Source organism: Rhopilema esculentum, chromosome 11, assembly GCF_057945365.1.
Source record: "Rhopilema esculentum isolate cy_ngs chromosome 11, ASM5794536v1, whole genome shotgun sequence".
Classification (NCBI taxonomy): Eukaryota; Metazoa; Cnidaria; class Scyphozoa; order Rhizostomeae; family Rhizostomatidae; genus Rhopilema; species Rhopilema esculentum.
The window spans coordinates 13,525,943-13,547,169 of record NC_142825.1 but is presented as its reverse complement, the minus strand read 5'-3'; the positions used below and the strand labels follow the sequence as shown (position 1 = coordinate 13,547,169).

At 36.1% G+C, this 21,227-nt stretch overlaps 2 protein-coding genes across 2 annotated transcripts in view; one reads left to right on the top strand and one right to left on the bottom strand.

The window, feature by feature from the left end:
* Nucleotides 1–3,771: 3,771 nt before the first annotated feature.
* The window catches only part of LOC135694018 (histamine N-methyltransferase), a 33,781-nt gene continuing 16,325 nt past the window's right edge, over nucleotides 3,772–21,227 (bottom strand). Inside the window, exon 2 of the mRNA XM_065212647.2 lies at nucleotides 3,772–6,541. Within this exon, the coding sequence (XP_065068719.2) occupies nucleotides 5,514–6,419 (906 nt within the window). The 5' untranslated portion in view covers nucleotides 6,420–6,541 and the 3' untranslated portion in view covers nucleotides 3,772–5,513. The remainder of the gene's footprint in view (nucleotides 6,542–21,227) is intronic.
* LOC148959035 (uncharacterized) lies at nucleotides 12,908–19,352 on the top strand. Its single transcript, XM_089111408.1, has 3 exons — nucleotides 12,908–13,828; nucleotides 15,978–17,275; nucleotides 17,715–19,352. Exons 1-3 carry the CDS (start codon nucleotides 13,018–13,020, stop codon nucleotides 18,768–18,770), a joined length of 3,165 nt encoding a protein of 1,054 aa, XP_088967534.1. The 5' UTR covers nucleotides 12,908–13,017; the 3' UTR covers nucleotides 18,771–19,352.

Sequence of the window (21,227 nt, the reverse complement as noted above, 5' to 3'; positions counted from 1 at the left end):
ATACCGAGACAAGAGCCTTGAGGGATTTCTACTTTGATGCACCTAAAATTAAAAAATGTGTCCAAATAACTCGACGATACTACTTCTGTCTACAATATATGATTTATACAAAGTATCTCTATACCAAGTGCACCAAGGTTTTGAAAGGAGATTTCATTATCAACTGTATCACAAACTTTTATGAGGTCAAAAAAGATTTTTCCATTCAAAATTCGCCTATCCACGCTCTTTTCCCGATCTCCTGTACACTTCTAAATAGCAGGTAATCACCAAATGAAGAGCTCTAAAACCATAATGATCTAGCAAAAGGAATCCATTTTCATTCATATATTGATGTCACCGGCTAAAGACAGGTTTTTCAAATTGCATTAAGGAAGTACGGTTGTAGGCAACTAGCTCCATCTTGTAAATAAAATTAACTTTATGAATTTTCCAATAATATAGAAAGATACTGGTTCTGATAATTTCACTATTTGCACTAAATTTCTAGAAATCACAGAAAATACAATCTTCACAAAATAAGCAGTCATTGCCATTTTCAAACCTTTTAGTTTCTTCAATTTTAGGGTCTGTTAACATGGAGGAGGGCTATAATAGTCGGTGCAATTCAAGACAATAACTTCAGCTAACTTTTCTTGTCTTCTTTCAGTGTTCTGGGGGACTTTGATATGTTTTGGACCAAGTGTATTTTTTGTTGAAATTGAGAAACTTAGAAACGAATATCCGAAACAGTTGGTGTTGTAAGTCAAAATGTACTTGCAATTAACTGAAGATATCAAATGTCATTAACGTGACAAAGGGTCACTACAAGTTTATTTCTCTGCACTGAAAGCGCGTTTATTGGAACAATTCGAGGCTGGATTCTCTTTGAGGTTAAAATTTAGCCAACATTTCATTAAAATTTTCTCCAAGCAAACGAAAATTCCCTTTATAGAATCACGTGTGAGCGAGGCAGTACCGCTTACCATGCAGAAATAGAATTCCAAATAAACGATTGGAAAGATGTTCTCACCTGGAAAACCTAGCCTGGTTAACCAGGCTAGCCACCCCTCCCCCTCATGTAAACGGGCCTTTATCCATCGAGTTCTAAATGTCTTCTAAATAAACTGCACTAAGGCTGACAGCCCTCCAACCTTCCATGGATTTGACGGAGGTCATGGACGAAATTTTACTGTTTAGGGAGCTGTGAAGCTTTAGATACCCGAGGAAAGGGCGTGTCGTACCTGATGAAAAAGCGTGTCATGCCTGAACATCATTCTCAGTGCACGTCGCCTCAAGGGTTGAAAACATTGGGGACCCGAGAAGATTGTCACTAATTATGTTAGACCCTCACACTCAGGCTATTTTGCAAAGTCAAAAGAATAGGCATCTAGTTTTTTTGTATTGGCTATAAACATTTGTTCCAAAAAAGCAAGGACTGCCTATTCTAAAAAAGAAAAATAGCGTTCTCTTTCTAAATCTCCTAGCTATTAAGATAACAATTTAAACAACAGATTGTAGTAGGGCCTCAATTTCACCACAGTAGAACAACAAAACACAGCTTGGAAATTCTGAATTTAAGAAAAAGCTACACAGACTACAGTGTTTCACAAAAGATAGTAATCCCATAAAAGGGCCTCAGTTTTATTTTCTGAGTTTGATTTTCAACTTTCGGTTGTTTCGAAAGGAAATCGAGCAAATTATATCTGAGTTCATTTCAACAAAATCTCTCAAGCTTGTGCAAAGAAAACTTGTTTATTGAAAATTTCACAGGTACTACTACCATCAAAGCTAAATTTTCGTGTTTTCGTAATCGTGGATTTTGTTTAGAAATAGATATATTTATTACAATACATTGATAAATTATATATTATTTTCCACTTAAACAACCAGCTTAGAAATTGTACGTAACTTGCTAAAGCTTTTTAAATTATTGTTAGTTAAACAATTTTAGCGGCTGTACGGCCATTTTGTGGCAAAATGTGCAATACTTTAAGACGGTAGAATTAAAACCTTAAGATAATTTTATGCATAACCCATGAAGATTTCATGCCATTGGAAAATAAAATATTGCTTTATTTTGTGCAACAATGTATGGCATGTCCGTCATTCTTTTATTTATTATCCTTCAAATATGGTCACTGCCTACTTCCTTCTTTCATAAAACAAACTCTACTCTTCGTCCATGCCAGGGATGTATTGATAGTGAGGGATTTCGAGGAGTGCAACCCCTCTTATTAAAAATTTAGAAAAAAGTGAGCTTGATTACAGCCAAGAAAGGAAAGAAAGCGGTGAAGAATGGTTGCTTCACCACAGGTCAGCCATTGATGAATGAAAATGTACACATAGGTTGACATGTATCGAAAGAAAATTTTTGACAGATATGTTTAGTTGCCCTTTTTACTGTTTCATTTAGAAATGGGGTAAATTGCCTGATACAACAACCAGCTGCTATTATTTGACTCTGTCTTGCCTACTTTTGATGTTTGATGCACTAAACTCTTTTTTATAAGAACAATGTAATTTGAATAAATTCATGCTCGGGTGTTCTTAATGTTTTCTTTTTTCAAAATTGATTTTTTATTTTCTGCAAACTATGAATACCCTCTAAATTAACTGAATAACAGTTTTGCATGACAATCATTCGTTGCACAGTTAATTAGAGTGGATTAAATCTCCTTTGTTTTGTTAACACAAGAAGAATGAATCGATGCAAAATCCAACCAATATGTCATAATTATTAGAAAGAATGTTTAGGAATATTGTCTAAGACCTTCCTTATCGAAGTTGTAAATATTTAAGATGCATTTTCTGGTCATCTTTAGAATCTTATATCTCAATAATTTTCACGCCGCAGAATCACTTCGTCAAAAGACAGAAATATATAGATGTTGCTGGTTTTGCCTCGTGTCTGTTTTGTTCCAAACTGGGCGGAGGTTGAATAAAAAATATGGGTAGGGAGCTGGGAAAAGAATGTAAATTAAAAAATCCGAGCTGGAGCAAAAAGCAGCAATAAAAGTGAGACCTGAACAAAATTTCAAGATTTTCCTGACCAGTATACTGGCAGCCCTAAATCTGCGCGAAAAAATCCGCTTTTCAAAGATCCGGGGCTGCAACACCCCCATACCTCTCAGCAGTTTCGCCTCGGTTTGAGGTAACAAACCTCATTCTAAACCAACAGATATGCCTCACCTTCCTTACTCGATTTTGCATTCTGGAAGTAATTAACACTATAAGCCAACCAAAATTTCGCACTAAACTACTGGTTTTGACCATAAAGCTAAATTATCTTGGTTAGAACGAAACAAACGGATGAGGATTTAGCTACCTAAGTACATAACTTGATCAAGGAAAACCAGATTGCGCTCGCAATAAATGCATATTTTCAGTTCATTTCCCTATTTCAAGTAGATCCACCTTTCCCCTTGATGGGAAGGAAGATGAACATGTCGCTAAACATCGGTTACTTTTTCCGCCCCATCTTCATTTGTCATAATCTTCTAGCCGGAATCCAACATTGTTTGGGGAGGGGGGCGGGGCGGAGAAACGTAGAGTAGGAAGACTTTGGCGGGCATTGTGACTTTGTAAATGTCAACAATAGCAACACGCCTGGACATTTTAAATTCGGTCTCAAGAGAGGAAGTTTTTTATATAGGCTACGAATCTGATACTCCAGATACTTCTCAATCAAATGACGTACACGTTTTTTATAAGAAAGTGTTTTATAAAAAAGTTGTGCTCGGATCTTCAAAAAGTTAAAAAAGTCAGTCCTGGATCTTTGAAACCTTAAAAGAAAGTTGAAAAATTTAGATAGTCAAAATTTCAAAGGAAATTGTGGTGTAAGATATTTCAACAAAACAGTAATGTGCTGAACAGGAAACGACGAATACAGTATGACGTTGAGGGTTTTTGAGAAATAAAGCATATTTATAGCATTTCATCTTCTCCATCACTGCGCATGCTTAGTAACGTTAAACTTTCAAATTTTACGTTAAGAAAAATTTAAAAAAGTTTTAGAGCTGAAATTAGGAAAAAGCTAAGAAATTCCGAGGGCTGGGCTGAAATAACTTTCTTACAAATAATCGTGTAGACAGGGATATGGTCACGTGATTGACGACTTAATTTGTAACGGTCAGATAAAAATTTAAAATCGTCAAATTTTAAAGAAAACAACATCAATCGAAAAAGTATGCACAACAAATGCTTAGAAACTTATCTTCTAAAATCTATCGCTCAGGCATAGCAATCGGTCTATGTGGCTCTAGAAAGAAAGTTTTAATGCATATGTTTACTTCAGAGTCAAGTCAATTAACAGTAACTTTGCTAGCATCAATCAAAAGTTGTTTGAAAATTTAAGAACCATTCTGTGCTGTAGACATGCTCGTACATGTTTTAGGGGAGATTAATAATTACAAGTATGTAGAAATTTAGTTATTTCCATGTTTAAGGAACTAAAGTAGATACTTAGAGTAGCAGTACATTTACAAGTCTCGTGGAAATAGCCAAGTATTAACAATCACCACACAGTATCCAGCTTGAGCCACAAACACATGGTGAAATGACAGTAAAAGCCACAAGTTAAGAAAATTGGTATATTAATCGTTATTATATAAGATAAACGGCACAACTTCTTAATAAAGATTTAAGTAAAACAGTAAGGTAGAATTTGAGTAGAGTCGCGTCACGTTTAGGTAGATAGGGCCCTACACGCACCAAACAATATTTCAAATTCAACAAGGACATAATGTCGAGTTGCAATATTCTAAACATAAGCACTTTGTGAAAATGCAGCTGCAGCAAGAGTAGCGCAAATTAATTGAAAAATTTCGCAACAGAGATTTTGGGGGAAATTTGTCAGGGTTAACTTTTCAACTATTATCGTAACAGTCCGAACAAATCAACAAAGTGTGTTGCAGTAAGGCAATCAACAATCAATACAACATTTTGTATTTTATCATTTTATTAGTAAAAATATGTGGTATACATTACACGCTCATTTCAAACACACACTGACTTCATTAAACCATAAGCAATTAGTTTTTAGTTATCGGTCTCTTTAGAAAATATGATTAGAAAAGATATGTGTAAATGCTCCAAGTCAATTAACTAAGCGGCAAATATAAAGGATATTACCAACAATAAATTTGTTAACGATTAAACCTATGTAGATCTATTACGAGACAAAAGAAATTGTAAGAATACTGAAAACACGACCTTGATTAATAACACGCTGGTTAATTACGCAAGTAAACCGTGGGAAAGGCGTTTGCGCAGCAAACTCCCTGCTTTCCGCGACAACTATTAATCGAGACTTGGTCATTACAGTTTTAGTTTTAAAGAATCCCAAGGTCGTTATGCTGCATGTTCTGAAGAAAAAATGTACAAAAAGTGCTGTTGCTGTTACAAATACATTTGCTAAATTTGATTTCAATATTCTACACGTAGACATTTTTTAATTCGAAAAGAAAAGTTCGCAGATTCAGAAATGTACGTTTACGTGTGGTTTTGGGGCTTGGGGCCATAGAGTTTATTATTTACACAGACTTTGTTATCGCTGTGACATTGATGTCCATGTTAACCAGAAAGATTTCCTCTTCGCCTTTCAATACTGACCAACTCTTTGATTTCAAAAACTCGAGCATTTTAATTCCCTCCTCCGATTTTCTAGGGTCGTCACTGGTGTGTAGAAGAAAATTTACCAAAGCCCCACCCACTGGATCGTCGTCGTGAAACATTTCTGTGATATCTACGGAAATAGGTACAGTAAACCGATCATAGGCCATTCCAAGCTCCAGTTGCAACTCGAGGAGAATTTCTTCTGAAAGGGTAAAATCTCGAGGTGTTTGTCCCATAAGCTGCACGTACATCCTGAATGCCTCTAGTGTAGTTGATTTTTCTTTCTCTTTAACAGCAAGAATCATTCCTTGGTCTTCCAACAATAGATTGTATGACTGCCTCAGTGCCAATCTTTCGTCTACATAGTAGAGAGAGTGTATAAACGTTATCAAGTGGTATTTTTGAGCTTCTTTGACTCTCCGCTGCTTTGAAATGAAATCTTGGAATGTTTCTATCTCCCAGACGAAACTGATATTGGTACAATAATCTTCATCTGATTGCACTTTTCTTTGAAAATCTTGGACTGCTACAGAATTTGGCTCGACAACTGTCCAAGACGCTGTTGTTCCTGGAAAATGGGACTTTATTTCTTTTAGCAAAGCATTTATAAGAAGCAAATCAAATGACCCGTTTCCAGCTCCAACTGAAAGAACTTTGAACTTATGTGAATCTTTGACAAGATTCAGCTTTGGAATCAAAATTGGCATCAATTTTTCATGAATCCAAATTTTATTTTGGGGTCCTTCGCCTCGTGTGAAAATCTTATACAGCTCGTTGTACTTTTGAGCAGTTTCACAGAAACTTTGAAATTGTCGCGATAACATCTTGTAGGATTTATCTTTCAGAATAAGATTCCCTATGCGAACGATTTGGTCTCGAAATGTTCCAGTGTCTGTAACACGGCTGTACTGTATCAATGTTCTAGCAAACCAACCAAATCCAAATCCTGCAAAGGCATTGAATCATGTTAAATAGTTCTTATATATAACAAGGGGGTCATTTGCTTCCGGTGGGATCGCTGTAGTTTCATATGATATTGGCACCCGCATTTGAAAACTTGCTATTGACAGAAGCTGTTTTGTAAATCAGTCTGAGTTGAGATCATGTGATCAGTATATTGGGGCACGTCTGGCTATACCCTCTTCTTTTATCATGACTCTATGCTTTTATGATGGAAAAAAATCTTCTGTTTATTGCGGTAGTGTAACTTTTGGTATTTATGGGTATCATTTCCCCATGCGCAGGCTCAGTACAAAATCATAGAAAACCCTCGAAATGTGCAAAGCTCATCTTTACTTTACTACAACTGTTTATTTACTATGAACACAATAGGCATTAAGCATCTTTTATTGTTTATACAAAAGGTTAAAAGGTCGTGTCCTTAAAGTAGCGCGGCTGTGGACCAAATACGTGCTAGCCTCCGTCCAGCTTGCGCAACGTCGCAGATTTTCTAGGGACCTGCTTACTTCGCAAGACAATTGCCTTATGCAGAACTCTTTGTCTCTAGAGCCAATGAGATGTCTTTTAACGTTTCACAACGAATCATAGCAGTGCCTTATTCATCGTATGGCTTTGGGGATATCTTTGCATGCTAGTTATGAATCAGTTTGATCATGCGAGACATTCACCACTATCCTGTCGGTATCCATTGCGAGCATTATTGCGTATAAATAATTGAAATTCAAATCGAAGCGATTGTGTCTAAAATAAAATATTGCAAAAAAGACTATTCCCTAGCGAATTGCTGGCGACCTGGATATGTTGAGCTGATATTAAGCCCTGGCAAAACGACTAAACATTTTACTGAACATTTCTCTCAACTTTAGTTAATGAATTGTTTATTGGAAAGTTTATTCGTTTTACCACCCTGTATAATATTGTTTAGTCGTGTTGAGTGTTGCTGAGGAAAGTTTAGTTATGGTCAAAAATGTTTAGCGTTGTTTAGTGCTGTTTAGCGAATGTTTTGTCGTTTTTCCACTAATTAAATATTTGTTGTGCTAGCACAGGCACCGTAGCTGTAAAATCCACGGACTTTTATCATTTCTTCTGTCTCTACATGACCCACAATCTCTAGAATGCCTTCCTGAGACATTTGCTTCATCTCCTTGTACGCTACTGTGTCTTCTTTAATAGTCACCTTTGTTATCGATGTGCTAAAAAGTCTTCTTTTCCCGTCGTTTCATCCAATTCTTATTTTGACCCACTTTTTGCATATGAAGTTTTATATGATAATATAACATACAACAAAAGAAACGTGAAAAAATACCTATGCAAGATCTCCTACAACCCCACAGTGTCCTGCACAGCTCAAAGTTAAAAAAGGTCAAGTGAAGTTGAGTGAAAAGTTTAGTCACGTTTTGCTATCCTCGCTAAACTTCGCTGAATTTCACTAAACAAAAATTGAGTAAAATGTTTAGCAAAGTATTTAGTTGTTTTACCAGGGCTTTACATTCGTTTCTCTTTGTAAAGTCTGCATGCAGGCTAACTACTTGTTTGTCGGTTCGAATGAGGTGCTTTGTCTGATTTAACAAATAGTCATATTGTGAGACTAGTCATATTGTGAGACTAATCATATTGTGAGGCATAGTTCTACATTCTCTATGCATGCAACTGCAAAGTATAAACAAACAATCTTTTGGTGGTACAAAACTTGTAAATAGCTTTGAAAAAAGCAAACATTTAGTAAACTAAAGCTTTTCGTCTGACACTCTTCAGAGTTTAAAACGTCAGAACATAGATCGAAAACTCTACGCTAAGAAATATATATACCCAGTTGTGGATCGAAATAGGCCAATCAGAAACACGAGCACATGACTGTAAAGGTTGACCAATCAGTGCCGCTTGCCTATTAGAATGTTACCAATGGAGTCCTAAAGTGAAAACGAACTCCTTTTGTCTACACAGTAGCGGTTTTTTCGTGCTTATGTAGATAGATTCTAAAACTGCTAGGTGGAACGACGATCGGGCTTTACCAATAATCCGAAACATGTCGCCATTATAGTTTTTTGCACAATCTGGGTTTTCTAGCAAATGCTGCCCGATAGCAGAATCGGAGGTTTTATTAGTAATTTTGGATTTGCAAGACCGAGGTGGCCGTTCTCTTTGATGACATCCCCAAAGAATTATTCACAAAATTATTCACAAAATTAAAAAAAAACTTTATTTCAATTTTTAATTGTGTTTCTTTACTTTGTTTAGTCTGAAAAATTTTGAGCAAAAAGAGACACCATATCGGAAAGGGAGAATTTGTAAGGTGTAATTTTTAAGGAAGCCTCTACCCCTTTTCTATCTCAGGCGACCCCTTTCTAGCGATAATCACAGGTGTGCGAGTAATTTTTCATCACGTGACCAGTGCAGAGCCAATTTTTTTCAAATCGAGGTTAATACACCTCTTGTCTTTTCCGAGGCTAATCTGCATACTCTACCGTAGGGCCACTGGCAAGCTTCGTAGGGGAACTACTATATAACTACTAATAATTTAGTTTGACTATTATTATCATAATTTGCCGATTTGATCGAATCATAAATCAATAGTCGCTCTGTCTATTTATGACTTTCTTCTTACTAAAATGTTTTCTGTGAGTGGTGGAGGCCTACGTATGCACTCTAACTGCAAACTTACTTATTTTTCTTCGTCAATAAAATTCCTGCCGTATTCCTTAAACTAATCCCTGCCGTATTTCTTGTCATTCATAGACTTGTTTTGTGGCAAAACAAATGAAAATTTGATGTAATGTAAATGACAAAAGGAATTATGAATCATTATGAAAATTGCATAATCAGAAACAGTAAAGTTTAGAGTTTTCACCGTTCATTAAAAGAACAAAACTAAGTCCACTTCTTTCAAAAAATAGCGATGACGAGTGAGTGTCTTTCAGTTTCAAATTTTTATACTTTGTCAGAATATAACGAATTAGCTCGCTGTCTAGCAAGCACATTCTCGTGAATTTGAATATATCGCTTTCAAAATGTTTCATATATTTAAATCAAATATAATGCATTGTAGTTCATGTTTTAAGAACACATCGAAGATAAAGATAAATTGTAAGATTTTTAACTTACGCTGAAAGACTTAAAAATCATCGAAATTACGTAAGAGTTACGCTAAAAACGTAAGATTCAACAGGAATGTGTTTAGTCTACCTTCTTACATACCACATCTGTTGCAAAAATCCTGTCCATTTCTCCAGAAATACAGTCTTTATACAGAAAAGATATACGTACAATTTTATAGTAAGTATCTTGAAAAAAAGTTTACAGTAATTCTTATTTGAGTAGCTCTCCTTTTATAGAAAGAAACCAATTAGGCTTGCAGCCTTGATTGCGAAGACAATAATTGTAGCACTGTAATGGTGTATAAACACGATAGTCTTATGTACTTTCTTCGTATTGTGGACAAAAAATATTCCCCTTTTTTAACTTTATTCTGCCTATTGGGCTATTGGGTTACCTAATTGCATCATGCTTTCTCTGCTTGAACAGTATGCAGCATGCATGTAGCCCAATTTGATGTTAATAACTTTACAAAAGTTACAGTTGACAGACAATCGTTTCAGTAAACTAACTTTATTAGTTCTGCTATTAAGACAATAAACAGTGCTTTACTTGCCCAGCCCCAACCAGAGGCGGATCCAGCGGAAAATCTGAGGGGTGCTTAAGGGCGTTGCCTTAATAGCCATAATAATGCCACACCCTACTTTTCTTTAAGGTTAAATGAAGGCAACACCCATCTTGATAAATTAATCTTTTTTAAATTCAGGTATTAAAGCATAACTATATAGAAAATTATCTCTTTTGTAAGAAGCCTATTTGCTAGCAATGCTAGTTAAAAATAACACTGCTACCTTCGCAGTTTGTACATCACATTAATCAATGAGTGACATTTTAGGTCGCTAGTCAATATTTGATTGCTCTGCAATATTCAGGCGCTGGTTCATTTTTGTAAAAAGGCAGCTAAAATGTTTCAAACAAAAAAAAGCAAAATGAATCATTGATACGTTAACTGACCATTACTATACGAAAATTGACTTAAATATTATCGAGTCGTGATTTTCATAACTGACCTCGTACTGATTGACAGAACAATTTCCATCAATAGCAAGTTGTCAACAACGGACGCAAGTATGACATGAAACAGCAGCGATCACGCCGATTCCAAATGACCCCTATAGAGAAGGCCTATTTACCATGACTCAATGCCTTTAAATCAATACTTGTAAGAATTTGTTGATAAAAATTGATTGTTTTACTAAGTACCTTGTTGAAGTAGTACGTTTTTAGGGTCATCTGCATTTGGCAAGAAATGGGTATCGAATTCATTCTGGTAGTAATTACCATACCACCCCAACAACCAAAAATCCTTGGCACCACTTTTTTGGGGGTGCGCATTTTTCTCTGTAAAATTCGATATTTTTGTTGAATTAATCCAAGAAATATTCTGTTAAAACGTTGTGCATTTAAAGCCTGGTAAAGGAAACTACCAACCTGAAAGGCCGAAGGTCAGAACTTCCACGGGACAGTACTTGAACCTTTGGCATTTGCAGTTCAGCGAACTCATCGATCTGTGTATAAGTCACGACACCATCCACCACGCTCTTATCAAAAACCTCTCTCACGATTGACTGAATACTCAAAAGCTCGTTTTCCGTTTCAATTTCTTCAGTCGACTGGCAACCAATAATCAAGAACACCTACAACAGCAACGACTTTATGTCCGCCATTGCTGCTACACGAACAGGTTTAGTCGTTTCAGTGACGGTATGCACCAGTGTTTATTAAATGATTGATAGGGGTGCTCAGATGAGCCGAAATTTGGCAAACGGATTGGTTGAAGCCTTGTTTTGATTGATAGGGGTGCTCGACATTGCAGAAAAACATATCAGAGCGTGATGTGATTGGCTCAGTTGCAACTTTGACCTTAGAGGTTGATTGATAGGGGTGCTCAAGCACCCGTAGAATTGAAGTAGCTCATTGGCCGAGAGTGTGGTTTGATGGACAAGTAAAAAAATTGGTTCCAGGGCAGCTCAACATGAAATTTCTAGCTATTTATAGTTTAAAGCAGATACAGGTTACGCTAACTAACGCATGACCGTATGTCTTCAGTTTACTGGAAAATGCATTTACATCATCTAAAAGGATTCAAAACTTTTTTCAGAAATTAGAGAAAATGCATTGAATGTTATATCTCCAAAAATTCTGACCGGTGCTCAAGCACCCATAGCACCCCCCTAGATCCGCCTCTGCCAACTGAACAAAAATACATAAAAACATTGATTCCAGGACAGGATAGGTATAAGAGGAGAACAACAGCCATCAGGAGAGTTTTGCTAATCTTTTACCATGATAAGGATTAGCAATCGGGTTATCTTAATATAAATTTACCATGCCCATTTTCATTCATTGAGCATGACGCTTTTTTCAAGGAAGCAAAATAATGGAGTGTGGTATACCCCACACAATCACCTCACAGAAAGAATCAGCATGATCAAGAACATCACAACGTAAAAAAGTAAAAGTTTTGTCGACAAAGAGAAAAACAGTCTATTCAAGACAAGATAATTGAACATAGTAAAGATGAAAGACAAACAATGTTCCATTATATGTCTGCATGATTTTCCCATCAAAATCAATGAAAACTCAAAATTGATAAAAGATAGGTGTTATAATTAAAGATATATCAATTTTACCTGTAGAAACTAAAAACGTAGCCTAGAAACAATCCAGGTTAGAAATGCCGGGGACTGCATTGGAAAGGTCATACAACCTTGTTTTAATGATGGTCCCTCCTGAGGTGTTGTCAAAAAGAGATGCGTTTATGAAGAATATTTATTTTGCATGAAAGCCTGTGTAAAAAAAGTTTGTCATGAAAAATGTTAAATAGAACCTTTCCATTGGCTATTTTTGATATTCAATAAAGTATGTAGAGGCTATCCTCTTGACTTTGCAGATCTTCAAGGAATTAATCTTCAAAGGATTTTTTCTTCATACAAGGTAGTTGTAGCAAACAAGCACTGCTCTAATTTAGGCAAGAAATTAAAGTTACAATAATGCAAGCTGTTGGTACCAGCATGAACTTTTTCCCAGTTTAGATCATCAAATATAACGGCGGCTTGTATTCAACGCTTTATTATTTCGTAGTTGGCTATAATATTTTTATATATTTCCTAAGCAACGAATCCACCAGTGATTAAACATTAAATTGATAATGAATCATGCTTAATAAAAATCCCAGGAACTGAAATCAGCATTGACAAACAGTAAATAATAACAGGGTATTAAAATGATGCCGAAAGATAACGAGTAATTTGAACCTGCAACAGTATTCATGTCAAAATTTGCTTGTTACAAAAAGAAAATGTATTTCTTTGTAGTGGTAGCTTAAGGGATGCATATCAATGCATTTGCTACGCTACTAGGTACACGATGGAGACATACTTAACTTTTCGCTTGTTCTTCTCGTTGATGCTATCTTCCGTGATAGGGTGTCAAATTGTCGAAAGAAGACAGTTTGAGATATCAAAGACATATTACATTCGTCATTTTCGTGGGAAGTGCGTAGAGTACGATGAGGTACGTCAGGTGCTGGTTTACGGTCGACTTTGCCGAGAAAAGTTCCAATGGCAGGGAGGAGCAAGACTCATCCATATAACAACAAAGAAATGCATCACTGTCAATGCAACAAGCGATGGAAGCTTTTTGTCTTTGTCAAGCCAGTGCAGTGGTACAAACAGTTTGTTCCAATATGATGAAAGCAATCGAGTGATTCGGCATCTTGTCTCCAACAAATGTTTGCATCCAGAAACTGGAGATGCTGATCCTGCAATTAATACTGCAATTGTCCTGAAACCAGGCTGCAATGGAAACACCAACAAATTCTACTTCAGAAAGATAGCCTACTATATCATCCGGCACTTTGGTGAACTATGTTGGGTTTATAACTCTGCAGAGAACTTGATCAAACTGATGAATCCATTTGCTTGTGATCGCTTTGAGTATGTGAATAATTACCATTTGAGGCACGTTGAAACCGGCAAATGTGTTATTATCTCAAGCTCATATATGCGACTGACAGACGACTGTGAGTCTCCGGAAACAATTTACAAACTGAACCAGAATTCACTATTGCAGCAGGGAAGCAATAGCTGTATTCATCCTTATGGCGTTTTGCTTCAACTACATAACAATAGTTGTACTGATGAAGACCGTTTGAGATTTTACTTCCACGATGATAAAGGTACTCTTATTGAATTACCTGTTACGTGTATTCTCCTGCCTGTCTCTGTTCATAAACTTTGTGAGTTATAGACAATGTAACGGTTTTTAAAACGAATTGATCAGTTCAAATGCCGAACGCAAGCAGAAAAGGCAACCATTCCAAACCCACATTCAAATCCATATTAAATCAAAATCCAAGGCCATTTGCTTCATCAACAACTGCAACCTTACAACCGCTTTTTATCTGCGTCGTGTTTCTGATCGCTAAAACTTTTATGAAATTAACCATAAACGTTGCTCTTACAGATTCAGAGATAGTTTCCCATGAGTCCTTGAGACATTGTACGAGACACCAATACTCCCTATTGTTAACCCTATTCAAGTATTTTTACCAATTGTATTAACTTTGTCCAGAAAGTCATCCCTCCTACCGATTTTCCAATCTCGTATGCTACTCCTAAATTGTTATATGCTAAAGTACTTCACAACGCACTTTACAGTTTTGCACCATTCATTTCTGCTTTTCATCAACTCCAATATTTTGGTTAATGTTTGTTTTCCTTGGGAGAGGTCTATCTTGATGTCAATTTTTTGGACGTCTTGTCTTATTTATTGTCTGCATCTTGGTTATTTTTGGCTTTCTTTGTTGCTTTTACACTTTCCTAAGATATTCTTCAAGGGCTTTCCTTGTTGGCTTTTCAGAGTTTAGTTTCATTGGATTCCCTAGCCATGTTTTTTTTACTCTTATTACATGGTCTCCGCGGCTCACAATTCATTTAGGCGTTTAGATCTTTGTTTGCGACGTGTCGTTGCTAGTTTATCACTTGGACTTTTTGCATTTCTGCGTTGGAAGGATATCAGTAGCGGTCTCTAGTTTTTTCGCTTGTGTCTACTGTTAACTGATATATAGGAATACACTCGCGACGCAAAAATTTAACGGCCTAAATTTGATCTAATACAATGTTTTTTAATACCTAGAATGTTGTCATTTATATACTTCAACTGCCAAAATCTATTTTCTATTGATTATTTCCTCTTTCCATTTTTTTAGTTCTTCGTTTTCTATTCTTCGTTTCCTATTTATCGCTTTTGTGCTCTTTACTTTTGAATTTATTTACTTCCTTTCTGCAAGCTTGTTAGATAATGTACTACTGACAAAATCTATACGATTTTTCTTTAAAAGGCTCATGTGACATCAACTGTGTTCGAGTGGACATTATCAGTTGATTTCGAAATGATTGTTTGATGATTCGAACACAATCATCAAACTTAACCTTATTTCCTTAATTCTTCCCATCGTTTTCTTTGGCAGAGCTCTGCTTTATGACAATCATAGGTTGCAAATCTTTTATTGGCTGAACGACAAAAGTTTTCCATATCCCTTTTATACCATCAGAATTCAAGAATATGACAACAAACTTGCCTCGCAGTTAGATTTAGGCCCAATGTGCTGAAAGATAACACAAAACTTTTTCGAGAAAATTTACTCTTTGATAATATTATGAAAAACAGCCGTTGTCCCAAAGTTGAAAATGTGCCATTTTTAGACGTTTTGGGCTATATCTTTGCTGTAATGTATGGTATGTCAGCTTGCAATGACTCATATAAAAGGGTGCGTCACGCTGGCCAGTTTGAGCATAGGTTCCGTCATAATGGCGAATTAGGGTTCATTTTCAAAAATCCATTTCTCCACTCTTAAATTAATGAAAACTAACATTTATTTAAGATTGGAAAAACGCATTTTATACTATTAACTTTTAGTGGATAGTGGTAAAATTGTGCAAAATAAGCCTAAATCTATCTGCGAGGCATGTTTGCTGTCATATTCTTGAAGTCTGATTGACTAATGGGGTATGGAGAACTGTTGTCGCTCAGCCAATCAAAGAATTGGAACCAATGTTTTTTATCACCCTGGTCCCTTCCTTAACAAAACTGACATGAAGATCATAAAAATAGACTTGTTAATTGTAAGTAATGGAGAGAGAGTAAATATAACAGTTCCTTTGCAAATACGGTAACATAAATATGCTCATTATAATAACTTTGCATTTTTTGACATTATCAAGCTAGAAAATTTCGAGTGAATTAGAAAACATTATTTTAACATTAATTTGTTGCCGCTATTACAAGAAAAATCAATTAATGTTGTTCTTGTCTGCTTTTTCTAGACATACAGAAAGTAAAGGTCATTTCTGAATCATGCTTGACTCCCTCATCTTGCGGAAATAGTAAAGGTCACGTGATAGTTAATGGCCGCCAATACAGCTTGAACACACGTGGTATCAATGTGGTTCTCTTTGATTACCGAAGCGGTTTGTTCGAGTACAGAAAAGCGTACGATGTGTATGGAGATGCGGCCTCGAGAAACCTTTTAGCCAATTTCCTGGACAATCTTCCTTCAGGGAAATTAATTATGATGACAGCAAAGGAGGGGGTAAACATAGATAGCAATCTAGCCTTTGCGTTGCAAAAGGTTGGTGTTTCTGCAACGTTTGCAATTTCACCAGTTCCAAGTAATTATATGTCTCTGGCATATGTTGGCTATACAGGCCAGGCGAGGAAGAATTGGGAGAGAATTGTCAACAAAATTGGAGGATCAGAAGCTTCAAGTATTGAAATAAGCATCAACAATTTTCATGAACGGGATGGAATTGATGATTGCTCAAATGAACTTGGAGTACGAACTAGGAAGATACCGGATTCTAGGTTTTATGCAAAGAGTACCTGGAATAATGATAACCGTCACGGACCGCATTCAGCAAGGTTGCATTACTATGGTCCCGGTTGGTGTTCATACTACAATACTCCGATATCCGAATACTTGCAAGTTGATCTTGGGACGATGATGGTTGTAAGTGGTATTGCGATACAGGGTCACGGCAACAATTACCACTCTGTAACAAAGTTCAAAATTGAATACAGTAAAAATGGAATAATTTGGCAATTCTACAAGAGCGAGCAAGACTCAGTTTTAGAGTTTACAGCTTTAAGAGAAAACAATGGGCTTGAAACAAGTGTTAACTGGTTTCGTAATCTCAAAACAAGATTGATAAGAGTAGTTCCCACAGCTAGGTTAAGCAATATTAACGTAACTTGTCTGAGAATGGAACTTTTTGGATGTGCTATATCGAGAGGTTTCTTGAGTGTTGACTGGTCACCATCGTCAAGTTTTTCTACAAATGATAATTTCAAAGGATCGGTCCTTGCATTCGGAACAATAAAGAACAATTTAACAATCGGAATATCGATGGCATCCAGTAACAAAAGCCTTGCAAATAAACTTGACCTGTTTCACTTTGACAAAATGAATGCATCGACAACGCTTGATAACGGAACAGTCAAAAAAGAAAGCGGTGTGGAGAATTTTGTAACAGACAAGATTAAAAAAATTGACAGTGTTGCATTTCTTCGATTCAATATCGTTGAAGAAAATTATTACGCTTTTGATCTTGACATTTCTGGCAAGGTAAAGATTTAACTAATCCTATATCATTTTCACATTAAAACAATTTTTCTAACTAAGTGATATTTGATGAGCCAAAAAAAATATTCGTAGTAAATCAATCTAGAAGTAGATTTTGCTGCAGGAAGAGGTTTGATCTGATGAACATACGATAAAATTATAATTTAAATGAATGTTAGCATAATGATAATTGTTTTAAAATTAAGAGGATGGAGACAAAAAGTGGAAGAGTATATAATGAAAAACTCACAAAGAAAAGTGATATTTAAGTGATCCGGTATAGTTTTAAAACTTTATAAAATCAAAACAGATATGAAAACAATTTGAACATAAATAATTAGAAAAAAACAAATTGCATTTTGAAAAATCAAATTTCAGAGGTATTCGTAGACAAATTGGGTTACTTTCAGAATACAGAGTTCTTAATAAACAATTTTCGCAGGTCTTAGATGCAGAACTAGCCTCAGGAGAAAGACAGGCAGTCATCAGCACTGAAAGTCATGATGGAATCCTTGTGTTCTCATCACCACTTCAAATCAAAAGATTGCATCCCGACAAAAGCATTCTTCAATTAAATATCACAAAACAAAACTTCCAATCGCTGACTGATGATAGCTTCTTCAACCTTAATCTGTCCGTGTCCCATTTGCTGGGAAAAAGCAACTCAAATGTTTATGGTGTTACTCTCATGATTTATTTCAACAGCAAGTTTCTTCAGTTGAAATCACTGGCATTCGTCAACACAAGTCGCTTCAGTCTACCCCCGTCCAGAAACACAACCACACCTGGGTTTATTATGATTCAAACTGATACACTGTGGCAGCTAAACAGGCAGAAATTTTCGATAATACTTCAGTCAAAGTACCCAAAGACTATATCAAGAGGAGAAAACTGCAATGAAGATATCATCATTGATTTTGTCTATAAAAACAACTTGGGAAAATTCAATGGAACTGTGAACTCGACTTTAGAGAGGAATGTGCCATTCAAATGCAAAATTAACCAGAGTAGAGATATCAGGGTGAAGTCAGTGAGGTTGCCGTCTCCAGCATTCAGCATGATTTATGACGATGTGAATCAGCAATTCTTTTTCTGTTACCAAAGGAAACCATACATGACCAGAACCTCCGCAGTTTGTTTTTCACGAGAAAAGAACAACACGTTTTGGAAAACCATTCCTTACATTTCAGCGGTAACAGGAATGGATGTCGAGAAAAGAGTTCTTTATGGGTTAGAACGAGTAGGGAAGTCATATGTCAAATCTCCTTATCCGTTTGCTCTTTACAGCCAGATAGAGGACACTGAATGGACATCAGCTAAAGATCAACCTCAAATGAGAGCCTCTTTGAACTGTTTGTCCCTTTCTCTATTACCCCAATCAGCTTCTGATCCGTACATTTTCAAAGTCGGTGGGGAACCAGTTTTTGCGGCAACAACTAAAGGAATACTTTGGAGAAAAGAAGATCTTTCTTGGAAAAGGATCGTTTTTTGGAAGTAATTTGCATGACATAGCTACTTTAAAATATCCTAGGCTATTTCATTGTTCGTAGATACATTTGTGCATTCGACTGCATTATATATATCTCACATTGCATTTTTATCTAACTAAAGACATGTTTCCAAAATTTATTTATGCAGGAAGCAGTGTAATCAAAAGAAATATATACTGAGTAAATTAAATTTATTTCTTTCTCTTTTCGTACCCGAAATCGCAGTTCAAAGTTGAAAGCTTTGTAATATAATCGTAACTTATGTTTGTAATGGTGATAGCACTCGTTCGATATTGACATTTTTTTGGTTTGTCCTGTTAGGCCTTGCATGAGGATATAAATTTCAGGCTAATATCTTGACACGTCTTCGGAAGTTTTTAGGAGATTATGCTTGCCAGAGTGACAGACCAATAATTGCTCTATCAGTTGCTTTTTACTACTTTTTTGCACAACATTCAAAGACATTTAATAATCTATAATCTCCCTCATGTCTACTTTTTATCGCAAGATTTAAATACAAAACAACATTCACTATATCTAATTCTTTTTATCTTTCAACTACTTGATCTCTTCACATTCCCAGTGACAGTTTTTCGCCAATGAAAATACATCTACCCTGTGCACAAAATTTGAATAATACATATACATTTATATGTACAAGAAATATATTAATATATTAAATAATATATTAATATATTAATTAATATATTAATATATTAAATAATAATATATTATTTTGTTACTCGGAGAAAAAAATCAGCAAATTCATTCCATCAATAAAAAAAAGCTCCCTCAGAAGACGTTTCCACATCCCTCACCAAACAGGTCTTGAGGCTACACTCCCTCATCGCAGGAAGCAGCGTTGGGCCGTTGGTGCATCGGCACAAGTTGCTTCACTTAACCTATACAAAATCCTAACCTTTGATATAGCTTAATAGATTCAAGTACAAGCAGCTTAAAGTTCTGGGCAGGGAATGGAGAAAATAAGTTCACTTTTCCCCACCCCATAGAGCCGATGCACCAGTCCTATCTTAGATACCTAAGATTTGAGAGGGGAAAAGAAAACATTACTGAATTAAAAGCCTAGTCTTTTCTAAACGAAAAATAACAAGAACTTTGAAATGACTCCCGTGATATAAACAGGCCCTAGCCTAATACAATAGAGCAAATAAGGATTTGAAGAAACACACTTCTCTTGATATCAATCAGGGAGGGACGGGAGAAGAGAACAGCGTGTAAACAGCATATGAAGTAAGCACGACAATCCCGACATGCCCTGGGTGCCAGAACCTCAGAGAGTCCCCGTTCATCATCCTTTGACTTTCTGAGGCTCTGGCACCTAGGATAATCTTGACCCAAAGCAATTAAATAATCCTATTTGAATCAAGGGACTCGCACTTTCCTGCAGAAGCCCAAACTACAGAACCCCTTCTTCTTTATTATTCTCAATGGCATCAAAGAAGCACATAAGGACTTACCAAACTGAAGCATGACAATTGACAGCCGAAAGAGAATAATACAAATAAGCTAAAATAAGAACCCCTAGCGAAATCAAATTCTACGACATCCTTCGTGAAATTAACTCTGATAAAATTTCATTTGATCAGCATTTATCAGCTTTTAAACTCTTTATAATCCACTTTCCTAAGTAAACTAATTTTGTCCGGATAGCCGCTCTCAAATTCGTGCGGATAGCGTGGGTCTAGTGTTAACGGGAGCCCTATCTGAACTAATTTTGATGCGGATAAAATTTATCCGGCACAGTGTAAACGGGGTCTCAGAGTTCAGTTACAATCACGCAACACACTGTCTCTCTCTCTGGCTCCGTGTTCTCTGCACGTAAAAGAAGACTTGTTAGGTTGGAAATGACTCGTTGGATTGGATGGAATGGATGGATGGAATTATTAGTGAACAAATCGCACACATCAATGCTCAATTCTCGCTTCACTAAAAAAGTACTCTTGCGAATCCGGAAGCATCCCGTTACCTTGGTTTGCGACATAGCCGAAATGTATTTACAAATTGGAATGCATCCAGATGACCGGCAGTATCAAAGAATTTTGTGGTGGAACACGGATCTAACCGCTGAGCCTGACGTATTAATAATAAAAATAATAATAATAAGACCATATTTATACAGGTAAACTTGTTCAGAAAAAATGAGTTTGCTGCTATCAATCAAGGACCTGTGAAACTAATGTACCTACGATATAAATGTTACAACAATATAGTTTAAAAACGTTTTTACAATATTTAAATCTAGAGAAAAAGTTAAAAATCAAAGTCGATATCCTTGCAGCAACTCTTGAACTTCAGTATAGATGTTTCACTTTGTAGTTTGCTGGGGACTTTTGGGTAGTTTGCTGGGGAATTCAATAGAATGGTATTTGGAATAAACTCATCGCCCTTTGGAGCTCAATTTTTGTCACAAGAACATGCAAGAAGGGGTACAGAAGAATTTACAA

Coding starts and splice junctions, on each gene's coding strand:
- LOC148959035 (XM_089111408.1), top strand. CDS start 13,018: ATGGAGACATACTTAACTTTTCGCTTGTTCTTCTCGTTGATGCTATCT. Junction 13,829..15,977: donor TTACTTCCACGATGATAAAG/GTACTCTTATTG, acceptor TGCTTTTTCTAG/ACATACAGAAAGTAAAGGTC. Junction 17,276..17,714: donor ATCTTGACATTTCTGGCAAG/GTAAAGATTTAA, acceptor CAATTTTCGCAG/GTCTTAGATGCAGAACTAGC.